The sequence below is a fragment of the Scylla paramamosain genome, chromosome 2 (genome assembly GCF_035594125.1).
Source record: "Scylla paramamosain isolate STU-SP2022 chromosome 2, ASM3559412v1, whole genome shotgun sequence".
Lineage (NCBI taxonomy): Eukaryota > Metazoa > Arthropoda > Malacostraca > Decapoda > Portunidae > Scylla > Scylla paramamosain.
The window spans coordinates 7,792,933-7,807,721 of record NC_087152.1 but is presented as its reverse complement, the minus strand read 5'-3'; the positions used below and the strand labels follow the sequence as shown (position 1 = coordinate 7,807,721).

Below are 14,789 nucleotides of genomic sequence, written 5' to 3'. Positions count from 1 at the left end.
AAATTATTAATACAAAAAACCAAGTTATAATCCTTAATGCTGTACTGTACATGCATATTTACAAGGTTATATATTAATACAATGAATAAATATATCTTCTCTGTAGCATAATGAATAAATAAATATATATTTATCACCATCCTAAATATATTTAGGTACATTCCCAAGCTTCCAGTTATTGTCATAAAGCTTTTATGCATTGAGCAGAGTAAGATTCTAAAAAAAAAAAAAAAAAAAAGGCCAATTACTTTTATGTTGCATGCTGAGCTCTGCACCAGAGGTATCATACTATACACCACTCATAAATATCAAACATATCTTTCATCTACTTACAGGCTCCTTCAATCCATTGTGTTTGTGGACAGCATTTCTATTTTTATTCAACAGACTAACATAAATTTCTTTTCATTACCAAATACATAGTACATAAAATAGTTCAAGTATAAACTCCAAATAGCACCAACTTACACATGCAGTTCTTTCTCCCCCAACTGTTGTTTGCCACTTCTGCACATGAAGCACAACTTCAGCATACACACACAAAGGCCATGACTCATAAGAACATAAAATTATACAAGAGGTTGAGTAATCCATATTAGCTGCTTGCAAAAACATTAAAAACACCTGTTTTGTCTACCATGAAACTCATCTGAAAAAGCATCACCAAAAATGTAAAGACTACTTATTTCATAACCAGTATTACATTCATGGTATGTACTTTCATTAGTCTTCCTGTATGACTGCTTCATTTAAACCTCTGAATTTTCCTGATCATTGGACAGCAATATGAGTGAATACCAACTGAGGGAGGGGAAATCTTTCTAAATCTCTTGGATGTCACAAGTATGGAGTCATGTTTATTTTTGTCAGCAACTAAGCTCCCTAACTGATTCTGTGTTTAATGTTTTTTTTGCTTTATTTTGGACAAGAATAAAGCAACTCTTTATATTTTTCATACATTATGGATCTGGATTAGCTAAGGCATCCAACAAAGGAAATTGTTAGAGAAGTAGGTGCAAGTAAAGAGTGTGAGGAACTGAGAAATGTTTTTGTGACAGCAGAAGAATGAGCACATTATACCACAAGACTCACCAGGAAAGATTGAAATGACACTGACTCAAGTTACCAACATTATCAAGAAACAGCTGGAGTGAATTCCTTATTACTGTAATTTCTTAGAAAGTTGAAGGAAAGCAACAGAATTATTGCAGCATACATCTCTAGGGACTGTCAGCCAGATTCCTACACAGTTTCACCCAGTTCCTTACAGAATGCTCACTATAGTAAGACCAGCCTAATTTGGCAGCTAGGGTGGGCTCAGGGTGTGGGTGCAGCACTGCCACTTTTGCAAAAATAAAACCAGGTGGGTTGCCTCCCTGGGGACACACAACAGGTGATTCATGTCAGGGTGAAGTCACTTGCACCTCATGTTCCCAATGACTTATGTTTTATTATTCATTATTATTTACTTTTCGTTCAGTAAATGACATATTTTCCTACTTGTATTCCTTCAAATTATCCTATAAATATTGTTAAACATAACATACATACTTGCCCAGCTTGAACCTGGTGAGAGTTAATAAAAGTAGCATGCCAGGAAGAGGTCACCCATCTTACTGGGGCCTGGGTCACACTGGGTGGGTGAGTGTTGCCCTTCATGATGAGTTTAACATTTTTTTTTATTAAGTAAATAACACATTTCCCACTTCTTTTCCTTCAGATTACCTTCTAAATATAGTCATACATAAAATAGTTACCCATCTTAAAACAACTATAAAATCTAATTAAAACATTTTTCTTAGCAACACTGTACAATATTTATACCTTGTTCCTTTATTGATATACAGATATATATATGTATAATGACTTTAATTTTTGTGGGATATTATATTTACATGGTAATCATATTTATTATTTCTTCTTCTTATTTCAAGCACCTTTTAGATGTATCACAGAAGTTATTTAGTACAGTTTTAAGAAAAGTGGTAGAGCTGTACCCACACCCTGACCCCACCCTAGCTCCCAGATTAGTCTGGTCTTACTATAGTACCTATTGTACGAACAGATTCCTTTGTTGGGTGCCCAAGCTGATGCAGTACAATAAACTGCAAAATAATGCCAGGAGAGGGTACTTTATTATGCAAGTTGCCAAAAGAGGGTACCACGGTGTAATGGGTAGCAAAACCAACATGTGGAGGTTCCCAAGTTTGCTCCCTGGGCAGTGCCTTGCCACAATTACAGTTAAAACTTAAGCAGGCAGAATTCTGGTGACAAAAGGTAAACATGGTCACCTAATCCAATAGCTAGGTTTGTGCTTGATGCATGCAAACTGCACTGGCATATTTTCTACCATGTCTAGGGTGAGGATATATTTTATGCTATTTTAATATGTCAGCCAACTTATCTAGCAAACTGAGGTGACAAGTAATGTACTGTAATGTTTTGAATGACAATGATTTAAACTGATGAGGATGATGATGATGAGTGAGTGAAATGGTAATATTAATCATTATTTTCATTCAGTGGTTCCATGAAGAGGAATGTTACTTCTCATTAACACCTATTTTGTCTTATTTGACATGTCTCCTTTCTTCTAAGCTTTCTAAACAAATAAAGTCTGCACATTAATATACAAATTCTAGAAAACCTTGCTTATATACATATATACATACATATATATATATACATACATATATATATATATATATATATATATATATATATATATATATATATATATATATATATATATATATATATATATATATATATATATATATGATGCTTACAGTAAAGGCCAATATTTAGTAGAATCACAGACAGTTCAAAGGTCCATTCATTCCATATATACATATATTATTTACAAACAAGTCATCTTCTAAACATATATGGAGCCAAAGTTTTCTGGGAGGTCCTTCATCCAGTATGTAAAAAATGTATTAATTTACAAGCAGTTTATCTAATTTTTTAGAGAGCATATCTCAATAGGTACAAAGTTCCTATACAAACAAAACAATTCAATGTCTACCTCATCTGAACATAAAAACTGAACAGCTGAACTAGGTGCAAGGACACTGCCTAATAATACTGTACCATGGGATATTCAGTTACCTTGGAATTGGCCTTATAACTTTACATTTAATGTTCTAAAATTAGCACAACAGACTAGTGATGCAACATCTCTATTATCAGCATTCACAACTGGAAAAGAGTGTAAATCCATGTCCAGATTGGTTCCTGAAATAGGAAAAACATCACTACCAATTCTCTCAGTCAACAAAAGTTAGGAGTCAGGGTTAGAGATCTTTGGTGACACACAATGGCAGTGTTGGCACCTCTGCTGACACAGAGGTGGTCAGTGCCATGGCTTACTTGAGTTAACGGTTTCTCTTGCTACAAGCTGAAGATCTGTAGTGTGGTATATTTGTTTTATGTCTGAAAGAAGCTGGCTACAGATTGGTGCTAACATGAACAATTTCAGTTTGGGAAGAAGCTCCAAAAGTTGCACATAAAATGAGACACTGACAGTGCTGGGTCCAAAGGGATTCAGATTCAGAAACAAGACCTCCAAGCCAGCTAGTATCTTCTTTTGAGCCATGTCCATAAGCCACATAAGAGGTCGATGATGAACAACAAGTTCTAACTGACTAAGGGCTGGGGCAGCCATAATCATCAGTTGAATTAGTCTGTTGAACAGGGTGCGCTGATAATGAGAGAAAGAAAGGATACTTGGACCCTCAACAGTTAAGCACTTCAGCAGAGGAAGAGTTTGAATATCAGATGGAACATCATCCTCAAAATGGTCTGCAGACATTATTATTCCAAGAAACTCTAGAGATGGACATAAAGGAAGAAGACTGCACAGTTCTCCTACACACAGGTTAGCATGAAGGTGAAACTGGAGTGCAGTGAGATTGGCTCCTATGTCATTTAAGAGCACCTGGTAGGGTGAAAGTGAATGATCTTCAGTCCTTTCATGAGGCAAAGTGAAATATGTTTTGATGGTAAGAGCTTTGCACTTAAATCTTGGAATCCACATTCTAGCGAAGTTTATTACATCTAGGTAGGTGTCAGGGTCATGAGAGAGTGTAAAGTGTTGAATCTTTGGGAAAACAGATAGTGTGCGAGCTACTGATCCTGCAACAGCCTTATCATTTGCCCAGATCATGAGTCCTTCTAGGTCCAGGTACTGTAAAGAATATAAAAGGGAATGGAAGTAAGCAGGCAGCTTAGAGAAGGGCTTGGGCACAAAAGGTCTTGATCTGTAGCATGTCACACTTTCTAGACCTGGGTAGAATAAAAGGATGTTATAAATGAACTCAGAAAAGGAATCTTTCTCAATATCAAGGGGACAATCACTATCTTCTCCCAGGTCAACAAACTTAAGTCTGGGGAAGGAAAGACATGCCTGACGCTTGGATGACAAACCACTGCGAGCCACGGCATCGATCTCATTACGGTCCATTCCACGGAAGAAAGTCTTGTAGAGACAGTCCACCGACACAAGGAGTCTGCCAAAAGGCTTTTCAATCACAAAAGTGTCCATCAGAGGGCAGTTTTGGCTCACACTTTTTAAAGTTTCTTCCGTGATATTCTTCCGCAGGTGTACTCTTCTTAGCTGGGGTGAGTTTTCCAGTATCACCTGAAGTGGTTCCTGGCTTCCAAATATAATAAACTGTGTTGAGAGTTCTTCTATACTAAAGGGTTTCAATTTCCTCAGCACCTCAGCAAAGACTGGACATGCCTTAGCAGCCAATTCCACTTGAATCTGTAATAAATATATTTTTTTTCAGGGCAAAACAGCCTTTTCATCTTTAATCAATTGTACTAATTCTTAATCCTTACCTAGTCTTTTACAATAGATGATTTACATAGTAGACAACCAGTATGTGATTTGTAACATTTAAAGCTTTATATTATATGATTAGCATCATGAAGAGAACAAATATATGTGTATGCAACCGAGCATCATTCATGTCATATACTGTACGGATCACAGAAATATGAAAATAAAAAAAAAAGTTGAAAACTTCATTATGCTATAAATTAATGAAATTGTCAAGATGATGAGCTGAATATCTTTCCCTATTCTCAGAATGTCATCCTCAACAGTCTTTGGGAAAATCATTTGATTTTTTCATATCTGGCAACTCACCCATAGACTGGGCCAATGGTGACAGTATTTTTCTTGGACTGGACTTTGCTGTAGCTGACCAGCATTACATTTTGCTATTTGTGCATGTTTTTTTGTCAAAACTGAACATTACAGGGTGAGAAATGGTTCCATTAATGTAGTGATGGTGAGTAAGCTATAACTTAAAGGGGAAGAGATCACCCCTTGCAGACTGGTGGCAGTACAAAATTTATTGTAAAAGTGGTAAGGAGCATTTGAAGGAAGTTTTCTGTGTTGGTTGAGACATGTGACATGACCATCAATTACCCATCTGATTTCATTAAAAATTACCAACAAGCCTCAGTAGGTAATGAATAATAAGAAGTTGACAAATACTCCTGTTGCTTATAACTAACAGAGGCGGGCAACTTCTTCCTTCTGAGTGTCTGGCATAATTCATCAGGTGATGTGTGATTGCTGGCCACATAAAACATCTATTTCAACAAATATGCAACACTTCATTCAAACACTCCTCACCTTTGCAATCTGTTTTACACTGTCACCAGCCATGCATAAAGTGTACATGTATATAAGGAAGATCTACTCTCTTGTAAATTTGAGCTTGCACACTACCATGGCATAATAAAATATCTCACAATGTAAAAAAAAAATGTGGCCCAATACTTGCCACACAAAATGAAATGCCAATCATACACACCCACACTGAGGCAAGGTCCAGTCTGTGGGTGAGCTGCCAAACATATAAACATCAAACTATTTTGCCAAAGACAAATGAAAAGGATGTTTGCTGAGAATGGCAATAAGTCTGTCCAGCACATCACACTACCTTATTCACTTTTTCTGCACAAATACAGTGTGCAGGACAAGAGAACCAATTAATTCACATACATGTGTACATTATAATTTCAATGTGCTATAAAAAACAATACATAAAAGAACATAAAAATGTATAACTTCTGATTTTTTTTTCTTCAGAAACATGTAAAGATATTAGAGCAATCAAGGAGGAAGGAAACATCAATAACAAGCCAAGAGAGAACCAACAAAGACAAAAGGCAAAACAGCCAAAGCAAAACAGAACAAGTTTATTTCTAAATTTCAACATTGTCCACACTGACAGAAATACAAATCATGCACATGTTCAGGCAAAACACACTCGCAAAAAAAAAAAGTAAGCAAATATAGCTGTACTATATTCCTGAGGCAAATAAATATTTTCCTGAGTGCTCAATCAAAAAGTACAAGGAAAAACAATCAGATTCTATTTCTATCTTTATCTATTACTCACTGTGATACATTCCTCTAAGCAAAGAGGCACATTGTGTGAAGTAAACAAAACACTTGTGCACATTTTGGTTTCCTGAAGACAGCATTTAACAGCATTATGAAAAAAGATACTGTTTCTTGTTTTATGAAATAACGTTATCTAAACAGAAGGAAAGTTGTATTTTTGTTTTGTTTTGTTTAATAAGCAAAACTGTATTTTTACCAAAGACTCCACAGAATACAACCAAAAACACATTCCAGATATGTATTTGTAGAGCCGAGGTAAGTGAAAGGATGCAATCATGTACATAAAATGAAAAACTGAAGTAGGCAGCAGGTCAATTACTACAGCAGCATACAAATCATGCACTAAAACTAAGTAACAGCCATGCAACATTTTCTGAGCCAGTAAGTGTTTTCTTTATCCACTATAACTAACAGTACCTATGTTTATTTACTTATTTAGTTTTTTGGTCTAGCTGTTACTACTCTATCTTTCTAATGAAACTAATGAGCTTGTTGTCTTCAAGCATTCTCATAATCTTCCCTCATCCTGCTACACTAACATAATGCACTCAGTCCTAACCTGCTGGGTCATCTATCACACATGTACAACATATCTTCATCATGTTATATCCAAGTAGTTTCAATGTCTTTGCATCTACATTACTGCATGCACATGGTCTCTCTAAATGTTTCTCTCACAATTTCCTACCAATAATATCTCACACTTTCTCATCAATAACAACTACAGGAATAAAACTGCATTTAACACTGAACAGTTAAGAACCTATCTACAGATATTACAAAATTACAAAACAAACCAAACAGACATAAGGCAGAGTGATTTCATAAGAAGTAGAGACAAATGGTTTTGCAGAATGAAATACACAGTGACAATGGCAGCCAAACATAAATATACTGAAAGACAAGCAGAGAGGAATATAGGAGCATGCAGGATGAGACTAAAATGGTGTAAAATAAGTTTTAAAAAGGCAATAAAATAAAGCTACTTACTGAAGGCTGGTCGCTGTTGGTCATGCCATCTAGTTTTCTTCCGACTCGGATGGAAAACAAGAGTTGCAGGAGTAGCCGGAAGAGGGGGAAGAGGCAGTACTGGTCAAGATATTCCAGCTCAGTGGCCAAACACTCCAGCACACACCGCCACACACCGACACGGCCCATCACCACCACGTTGCTCTCCCACCACTCCCTCACAGCCTGAATGTGCTCCTGTGGAATCAACATGAATAACTCATACCATGTTCAATGAAAGGCACACATCTCTGGAGTTTATAATATCAATGATTTCATACTAACATGATTATAATATAATATGCTATATATATATATATATATATATATATATATATATATATATATATATATATATATATATATATATATATATATATATATACACACATACAAATGTTGTCCTCAGTGCACGATCTTGATAACATAAAACATCAACATGCACACACAGGATGCCGGACTTATCATCTCTCTCTTAAGTTTCTGATTGGGGCAGAGCAAACTTAGCATTGTTCAATGCCTCAAAAACTCAATTTTTCCATCTATCAACTCAACACAAACTTCCAGACAACTATCCCCTCTTCTTTAATGACACTGAAATGTCCCCCTCTTCTACACTGAACATCCTCAGTCTGTCCTTATAATCTAAACTGGAAACTTCATATCTCATCTCTAGCTAAAGCACCTTCTACAAAATTAGGCATTCCAAGTCATCTCTGCCAGTTTTTCTCACTATCTCCCTCACCTACAACAGTGTATCTTCAAGGTACTTGTTATTCAAAATTACATTATCCTCCTTCTATCTACCATCTCACACACAAGACTTGAATCAATTATAAATTCAAGTGGAATTCAACTGGAACTGAGATACAAAGTCCATGAAGTAGAATTCACACAGCACATGGCATGACAGGACTACTAGTTTTCAGTTCCTGGCAGGCTATATGACCACAAATCCCAAAGCTTGGAAGGAAACAACACTACTTTTCTCTGACCTTATCCATGACATCACAGGTCAGAGCAAAGCATGTTCAGCCCTACAAGTACATCCCTGCTTTAGTCATGCACATATCAGCACCACAAAATCCTACCAAGAGCAGTTTCTTCTGTGGCAGGCAGTCAGGGAACTGATTATCAGTAGCCATGATGATCTTGTCCATGCCAGGATGGTTATTGGGTATGCAGTGCTCTGAAATAGATTTTAAAAAATGAAAAATAAAAAATAAAAAAAAATATATAAATGTATGAAAATAAAGGAATCTAGAAAAGACCAGTCTGTTTGCATGCAGCAAAATGTTTACCTACTATCATTGCTTACCTCACCTTTAAATCTATCTAGTACTCCTCTCTTTGGTCTTCCTATTGCATTAAAACATTCCCAAGTCTGGGCTGAAAGGCAAGTACTTGATGCAAAATAACCACTAGTAAAAGACATTAGCACACATCAATAACATTACAGATAAATTAATATTAGAATAGTGCTTAATGAGCAATACTCAATATTAATAATGCCTTAATAATTCAATATCTTGTTACCAAAGTATGTGTACTGAACTAGATAAAAATTTTATCAACAGATGCTCACCTAAGTCCTGCGGGAAGGTGAGTGTTGAGATGGAGGCAGGTATGGAATGTCTGATGACAAGGTACACCAGGGTCTCCTTGGCCAGCCTCTCCAGCCTCCGTGGAGAGTGTGCCGGGCTCACCATGGCTGCCATCACTCCATTTGCTCTGGTGCCTTTCACACTTTAACAAGTTCCTAAAAGCATTGAAAATATGATCATGGAGGCACTGTCTACAAGTAGACATATGCATCTATCACTTTAACAGTAAGCTTGGAACTAAGAGGCAGTGAGAAAAATTAAGCTCTTGAGTGTAAGTATAATGCTGGAAGAAAGTTGGTGTTATTGCATCACAGCAACTAATGGTGTTTAAGGATTAAGTATATGATAAGGATAATTATGTGATATCCGATTTTCATCACTATACCACATCTGACTCGTTGACAGTTTCAACAGTCAGGTTCCTGTGTACTGAGGTTAAGGAGACAGGTAATGAAAATTTGGTCAAAAACCCGAGATTTGGCATATTTGAGTCAAGTGCACCACCAGCTTTGGTAATCATCTGGCAACACTCTCATCAATTTTCAGGAGAATCACTGCATTTTAAGTATTTTTACAATTTTTTAGTAAAGTGGGCATGACCAGTGTGACGCACACGTCGCACAGATCACGCAAGTATTTTCTGCATTTTTTTTGGTTTAGAAATTTTTTTTTCCCATTTATTTAACTGAAGCTCATGGTGAATACTGGCAACTAGATAGCCTAGTGAGAGCAGAGAGATTATTTTTGATGGGTGCCTGGGAAGGAATCCCAATGGCTACTCAGCTTTCAAAGAGTAGGCTAGTTGCAATCATTGGCAGTTTCTCTCCAAGAAATCTCTATTTTCTAATTCACAAAATCTCTGAAGGATGGAGATGCCTAGCAAAAACCTTAGAAAGAAGAGGGAACTTTTACAGAACACAGGAGAAGTGAATAAACTGAAGAAACATCAGAGGACTCAACTTCATCCTCTGTACCGGAGGAAGCCTTGGGCAGTCAACAAGTCCCGTCATTGCTACTTACTTCCACTAAAAAAAAGAAAACTACTGCTTTCATCACCCACAGACAAAACATCTGACTCTTCTGAATGTATAACAGTAGGGAATGATCTCACATCAGGGCAGGAACTGCCCAGCCAAAACACATGAAGGTTTTGTTTACCCTTGAGCCTGATCAATTTCAGCATGTGTATGACTCTGATATTTGACACAATGATGAAAAGATGTCTCAAAAGGTATATGCAAAATCCAAAATGAATCATTCCAAATCAGTGTGCGATTATATTGCCCCAAACACATCCTGCAACCACGGACAAGCTGGATTGTGCTTTGGTCCAGGCAGCAAATGAGTACATTGCTGGGTATATGGAGGCTAACATTTATGCCTGTATGGGAGTTCCATTTACTTCCAATGTGAAATCTAACCTTAAAAAGAAGGATAGAGCAATGGACATTCTACTGAAGAAAAAGATGAGGGACAAGTGCCTTCAGAGGGACATCCAATATGCTCCAGGTGGTTACTGAAGTGCCAGCATTTACCTTTAATTGCTGTTTTCTCGTTTATAACTTAACATTCAACTCAAGATTTCTCTCTTATTTTTTGGCCATTTTTCATGATTCTTGCTTCAGTGTTTGTAAAACAAAGTACTTAAAAACCTACAATGCACATTTTTGCAATTTCATAATAGCTTTTATGTATGGAATTTTTATATTGCAATAAATAATTATTTTCATTTTAGGGAAGCAAAAAGTATATATAACAATAATAAATATAATGATAAGAAAAAAGTCCATTGACGGCCTTTTACCTTGCCCAACTGAGAATCAAATTAAAGTATTTGGGTTCAATCTGATCATTGGTGTTTGCATCATCATAGTTTCTAAAATCTTTCTGGAAAAAAAAAAAAAAAATATATATATATATATATATATATATATATATATATATATATATATATATATATATATATATATATATATATATATATATATATATATATATATATATATATATATATATATATATATATATATATATATATGTTTTTTTTCTTTTCTTTCTTTTCTGTTGCTGATGTCAATTTCACCTACAGGAAACATCATAACATCATTCAGCAAAAGAAATACTTCCTAAATTAAATTCCATGTACACTACAGTGATTTTTTTAAATTTCCACATATTTTCACTACCTGTCCCCTTAAAAGGATCAGCAGCTCAGAACTTCTGGCATTTCAATATATCAGCACATGTCTAGAATTATGTCTATCTTACACTTGGTAGAAATTATTTTTATGTTGATCTTGGTGTTTTCAATAGCTACAGCCTGTTTCTATCAGATATTTATTTTTGTAATTATTCATTAAAAAAACAGAACTATCTAATGGTTTCCATTAATGATGAAAACCAAGCCAATCCTGGTGTCAACATAATAGTAAGCACAACTGAACCTTTAACCCAGCAAGGCTAACCTTATCACCCTGTGAGGCAATGAGGTCTTGTGGGCCTTGTACCCCAGCGGATCCTCTAGCAACCTAAAATGTGCCTTCCCTACTGAACTCTCAGTGCTCGTATTATGATCTTGTAAGTTTAAAACAAAGTAAATGGATAAAAAAGTAAAAAAAACAATGTTAACAAAAAGTTATTTCTAGTTGAAATGTAATTGACATAGGTAATATCATATGGATGCAAAACCCTAAAACCTAAAAATATGTAGCTTGAACCATTAGAGTAATATCAGCATAGCTTTTCCCATCATACATTTTATAGGTTTGAATAAAAAAGTTATTATGTTGTGTGCACATCTCCACAGAATACAAAGATTATTAATTAGGGCATATTGATATTGTTGGCAGTATGTATGTAAATGCAGGACTGGATTGGGGTGTGGAATGCCTTGTCTAATGGCCTCCCCTCAGCACCTGACGAAGGAAGACCTGCTGACCCTGGCATACTTCCCCCATCAGAGCCATCACAGTGGCATTCACTTCACAGATGACATTGGAATGACACCAGCATTTCCATCCGAGGGCTGGGTTAGGTTTAGATCAATTCAGTTCGTTAATTTCACTGCTAATCCCTTCTTTGTGTGTATCATGATTTATATATATATATATATATATATATATATATATATATATATATATATATATATATATATATATATATATATATATATATATATATATTATTTAATTATTTATTTTTTTGCTCAGAACTACATCGTCAATCTCGAAACTAGTAGGCTAGGATTATTTCTATAAAACCACTTCACTGGTAGGCAGAGCATCCCAATGCTTGAGGCCCCTAACACTAACCAGAGAACTTAATGTCTGCATTATCTCTCCTAACAGTGAATCTACCCTGACCTGGAGAAAACACATCTTTAAACATTAATAATTATACAGCAGCAATCTCAGACCGGTACACGAGTACATAAATATGCCCTTACTTGCTTACTATGCCTATCTTGGTGTGGACTTTGGAGGGGAACTGACAGGTACAGTTCAAGGCCTGTCGCTGTCGGTGTTTTGTTTGGGTGAGCTGTCCGCTTCCTTGAGCTTAAGCTTGAGTTGGGAACATGAAGTGTGAATCACCCTTGCTTTCTGAAACGCTTTGTTCTTTCACCATGACTATTTCCATAATGCAGAAATCTTCTTGATCTGTTACTCGAACTAGCTATATATATATATATATATATATATATATATATATATATATATATATATATATATATATATATATATATATATATATATATATATATATATATATATATATATATATATATATATATATATATATATATATATATTATATAAAAAAAACTGTCACTTCAATTGCAGCCTCTTGAATAAAAAGCTGTGCACAGAAGTGTTTCAGAATAAAGGTCTTATAGTATCCCTTCTTTGGACCTGTTATCCTCTGAATCGTGGAGGTATAATGGAAGGAGTCGGCGTGACGTCACGAATGTGAAACCAAAACGCTATTCATCCGCTGCCTGCCCTCGCTCCAGCAGTTGAACATTGAAAATATAGGTAAACGCCGGTCTACCGCTCCTCATTGCTCGTTTTTTTTGCTGTTGCTTTCAGGCCGCCCAACATATATGTGACCATAAAAGACTGCTACAGAGGTGTTGTGCCGTGCCACCAGGATTTAGACGGCAAATCATGCATACAAATCAGATCTTAGTGTTTTTCAACTTTGGTGGGCTTGAGTGAGAGGTGGGAAGCTGTCTCTGAGGCAGACCTACGGGCGGACGAGATGATGTCAATTTATACATTCACATGTACGTTCTGTACACACGGCCACACTTAAAACCATCCAGGGAGAGAGAGCATCATCGCTCATCCATTCCTCTTTTCTTCCTCCTCGTCCTCTATTCCTCATTTTCTCTTTCTCCTCCTCCTCCTCCCCCTCCATTCCTCATTTCCTTCTCCTAGTACTACTACTACTATTACCACCACTCTCCACCCATCCTCCACCTCCATTCTTCCCTTCTCCTCTTCCTCCATTCCTCATTTCTTTCTCCTCCTCCTACTATTACTACAACAGTCTACACGTCTTATTCTGGAGAACACCTGGAAATTCCTGGAAAACGCTGAAAATTGAGGAAAATAACGAAATAAGGGAAATGACGAACAGACGCAGACAGAGAGGTCTCGTTCTGGTTTCTGATGTTTTCAAGGAATGCGCTTTGAACGGGGCTGCAACATGCACTTTATTTAAGCCTGAGTCTGGAAATACACGGAGGTTTAGCTAGATATTTATGTACGGGCAGGTAGGGAGTCAGGAAAAATGTTCGTCTCGGTCTTTATTTTTACATATGGCAATTTCGAAACTCGCGAGAAGAAAGATACCCAGACTGGACTGCACCATATTATAGTCTGACCTGCCATATACCTCAACTGACACACTGAAGATTGACAGAGAGAGACAAGAATGGAGAGATGTACCGGGTCTCAGTACTCTGGTGACGTCACGCTTTTATATACGTACGTTAATCCATTTTGAAGTTGACCCCTCGAAAAACGGAACTAGACTGGAATGCTTTATATATTCTGACTTGCCATATATTTTAACAAATATCTGGAATATAAAAATATTTCCAGCATGACTAATAATAAAGAAAATTCACAAAAAATATATGATAACGAGAAGAAAAACACAGCCAGACTAGATTATGTTACATATTTTAAATAAAAAAAAAGAAAAAAAATCTTTACTTTCCAGATAGAAAAAAAATCTCGTTCTGTAAAGAAAATATTTTTCAGATCTAGTAACAGAGTTATTTTAAATTTGAAAATACGAATTGTTACAATAGATTTTAATGGATATTATTACTTTTTTATGTTTTTAAGTTGTAAATCAAACATCAAAACAATCCTAGGCGTGCTAATGAAAAAAATGGATTTTATTATATAACTTGTTATACTTTTCTATTAATAAATTAAATATCAAAACAATGCAAACTCCACTAATAAAAATAACATAAAATGATGATATAGAGCCAAAATAGTTTTTTTTGGGCCTCTCCTCAATACTTCCTCCTCCTCTCCCCTCCCCCTCACACTCCTCTTCTCCCCTCCACCTCCGCCTCCTCCACCTACTCCTACACAACGGTCTTTTAAATAATCTGGAAATCCCTGCAAAACCCTCGAAATTACGCTAAATATGTGACAGGAAATTGTTAACTTAGCCGCGGCAGAACGGAGTGGAGGTCCGAGGGGCTTGGCAGGGCTCGGAGGGGCGGAGCA

General features: G+C 36.1%; 1 protein-coding gene across 3 annotated transcripts in view; it reads right to left on the bottom strand.

The window, feature by feature from the left end:
* The window catches only part of LOC135109532 (uncharacterized), a 48,400-nt gene extending 35,748 nt beyond the window's left edge, over nt 1–12,652 (bottom strand). Inside the window, exons 1-5 of one of the 3 annotated variants that reach the window (XM_064020931.1) lie at nt 12,485–12,646; nt 9,021–9,194; nt 8,527–8,624; nt 7,418–7,633; nt 219–4,768 (exon numbers count right to left, since the gene is read on the bottom strand). In XM_064020931.1, the coding sequence (XP_063877001.1) occupies nt 3,356–4,768; nt 7,418–7,633; nt 8,527–8,624; nt 9,021–9,153 (1,860 nt within the window). In that variant the 5' untranslated portion in view covers nt 9,154–9,194; nt 12,485–12,646 and the 3' untranslated portion in view covers nt 219–3,355. Of the gene's footprint in view, nt 1–218; nt 4,769–7,417; nt 7,634–8,526; nt 8,625–9,020; nt 9,195–12,484 lie in introns of those variants that run through there. The other 2 variants (XM_064020934.1, XM_064020940.1) reach the window with 2 other exon arrangements.
* Nucleotides 12,653–14,789: the final 2,137 nt, after the last annotated feature.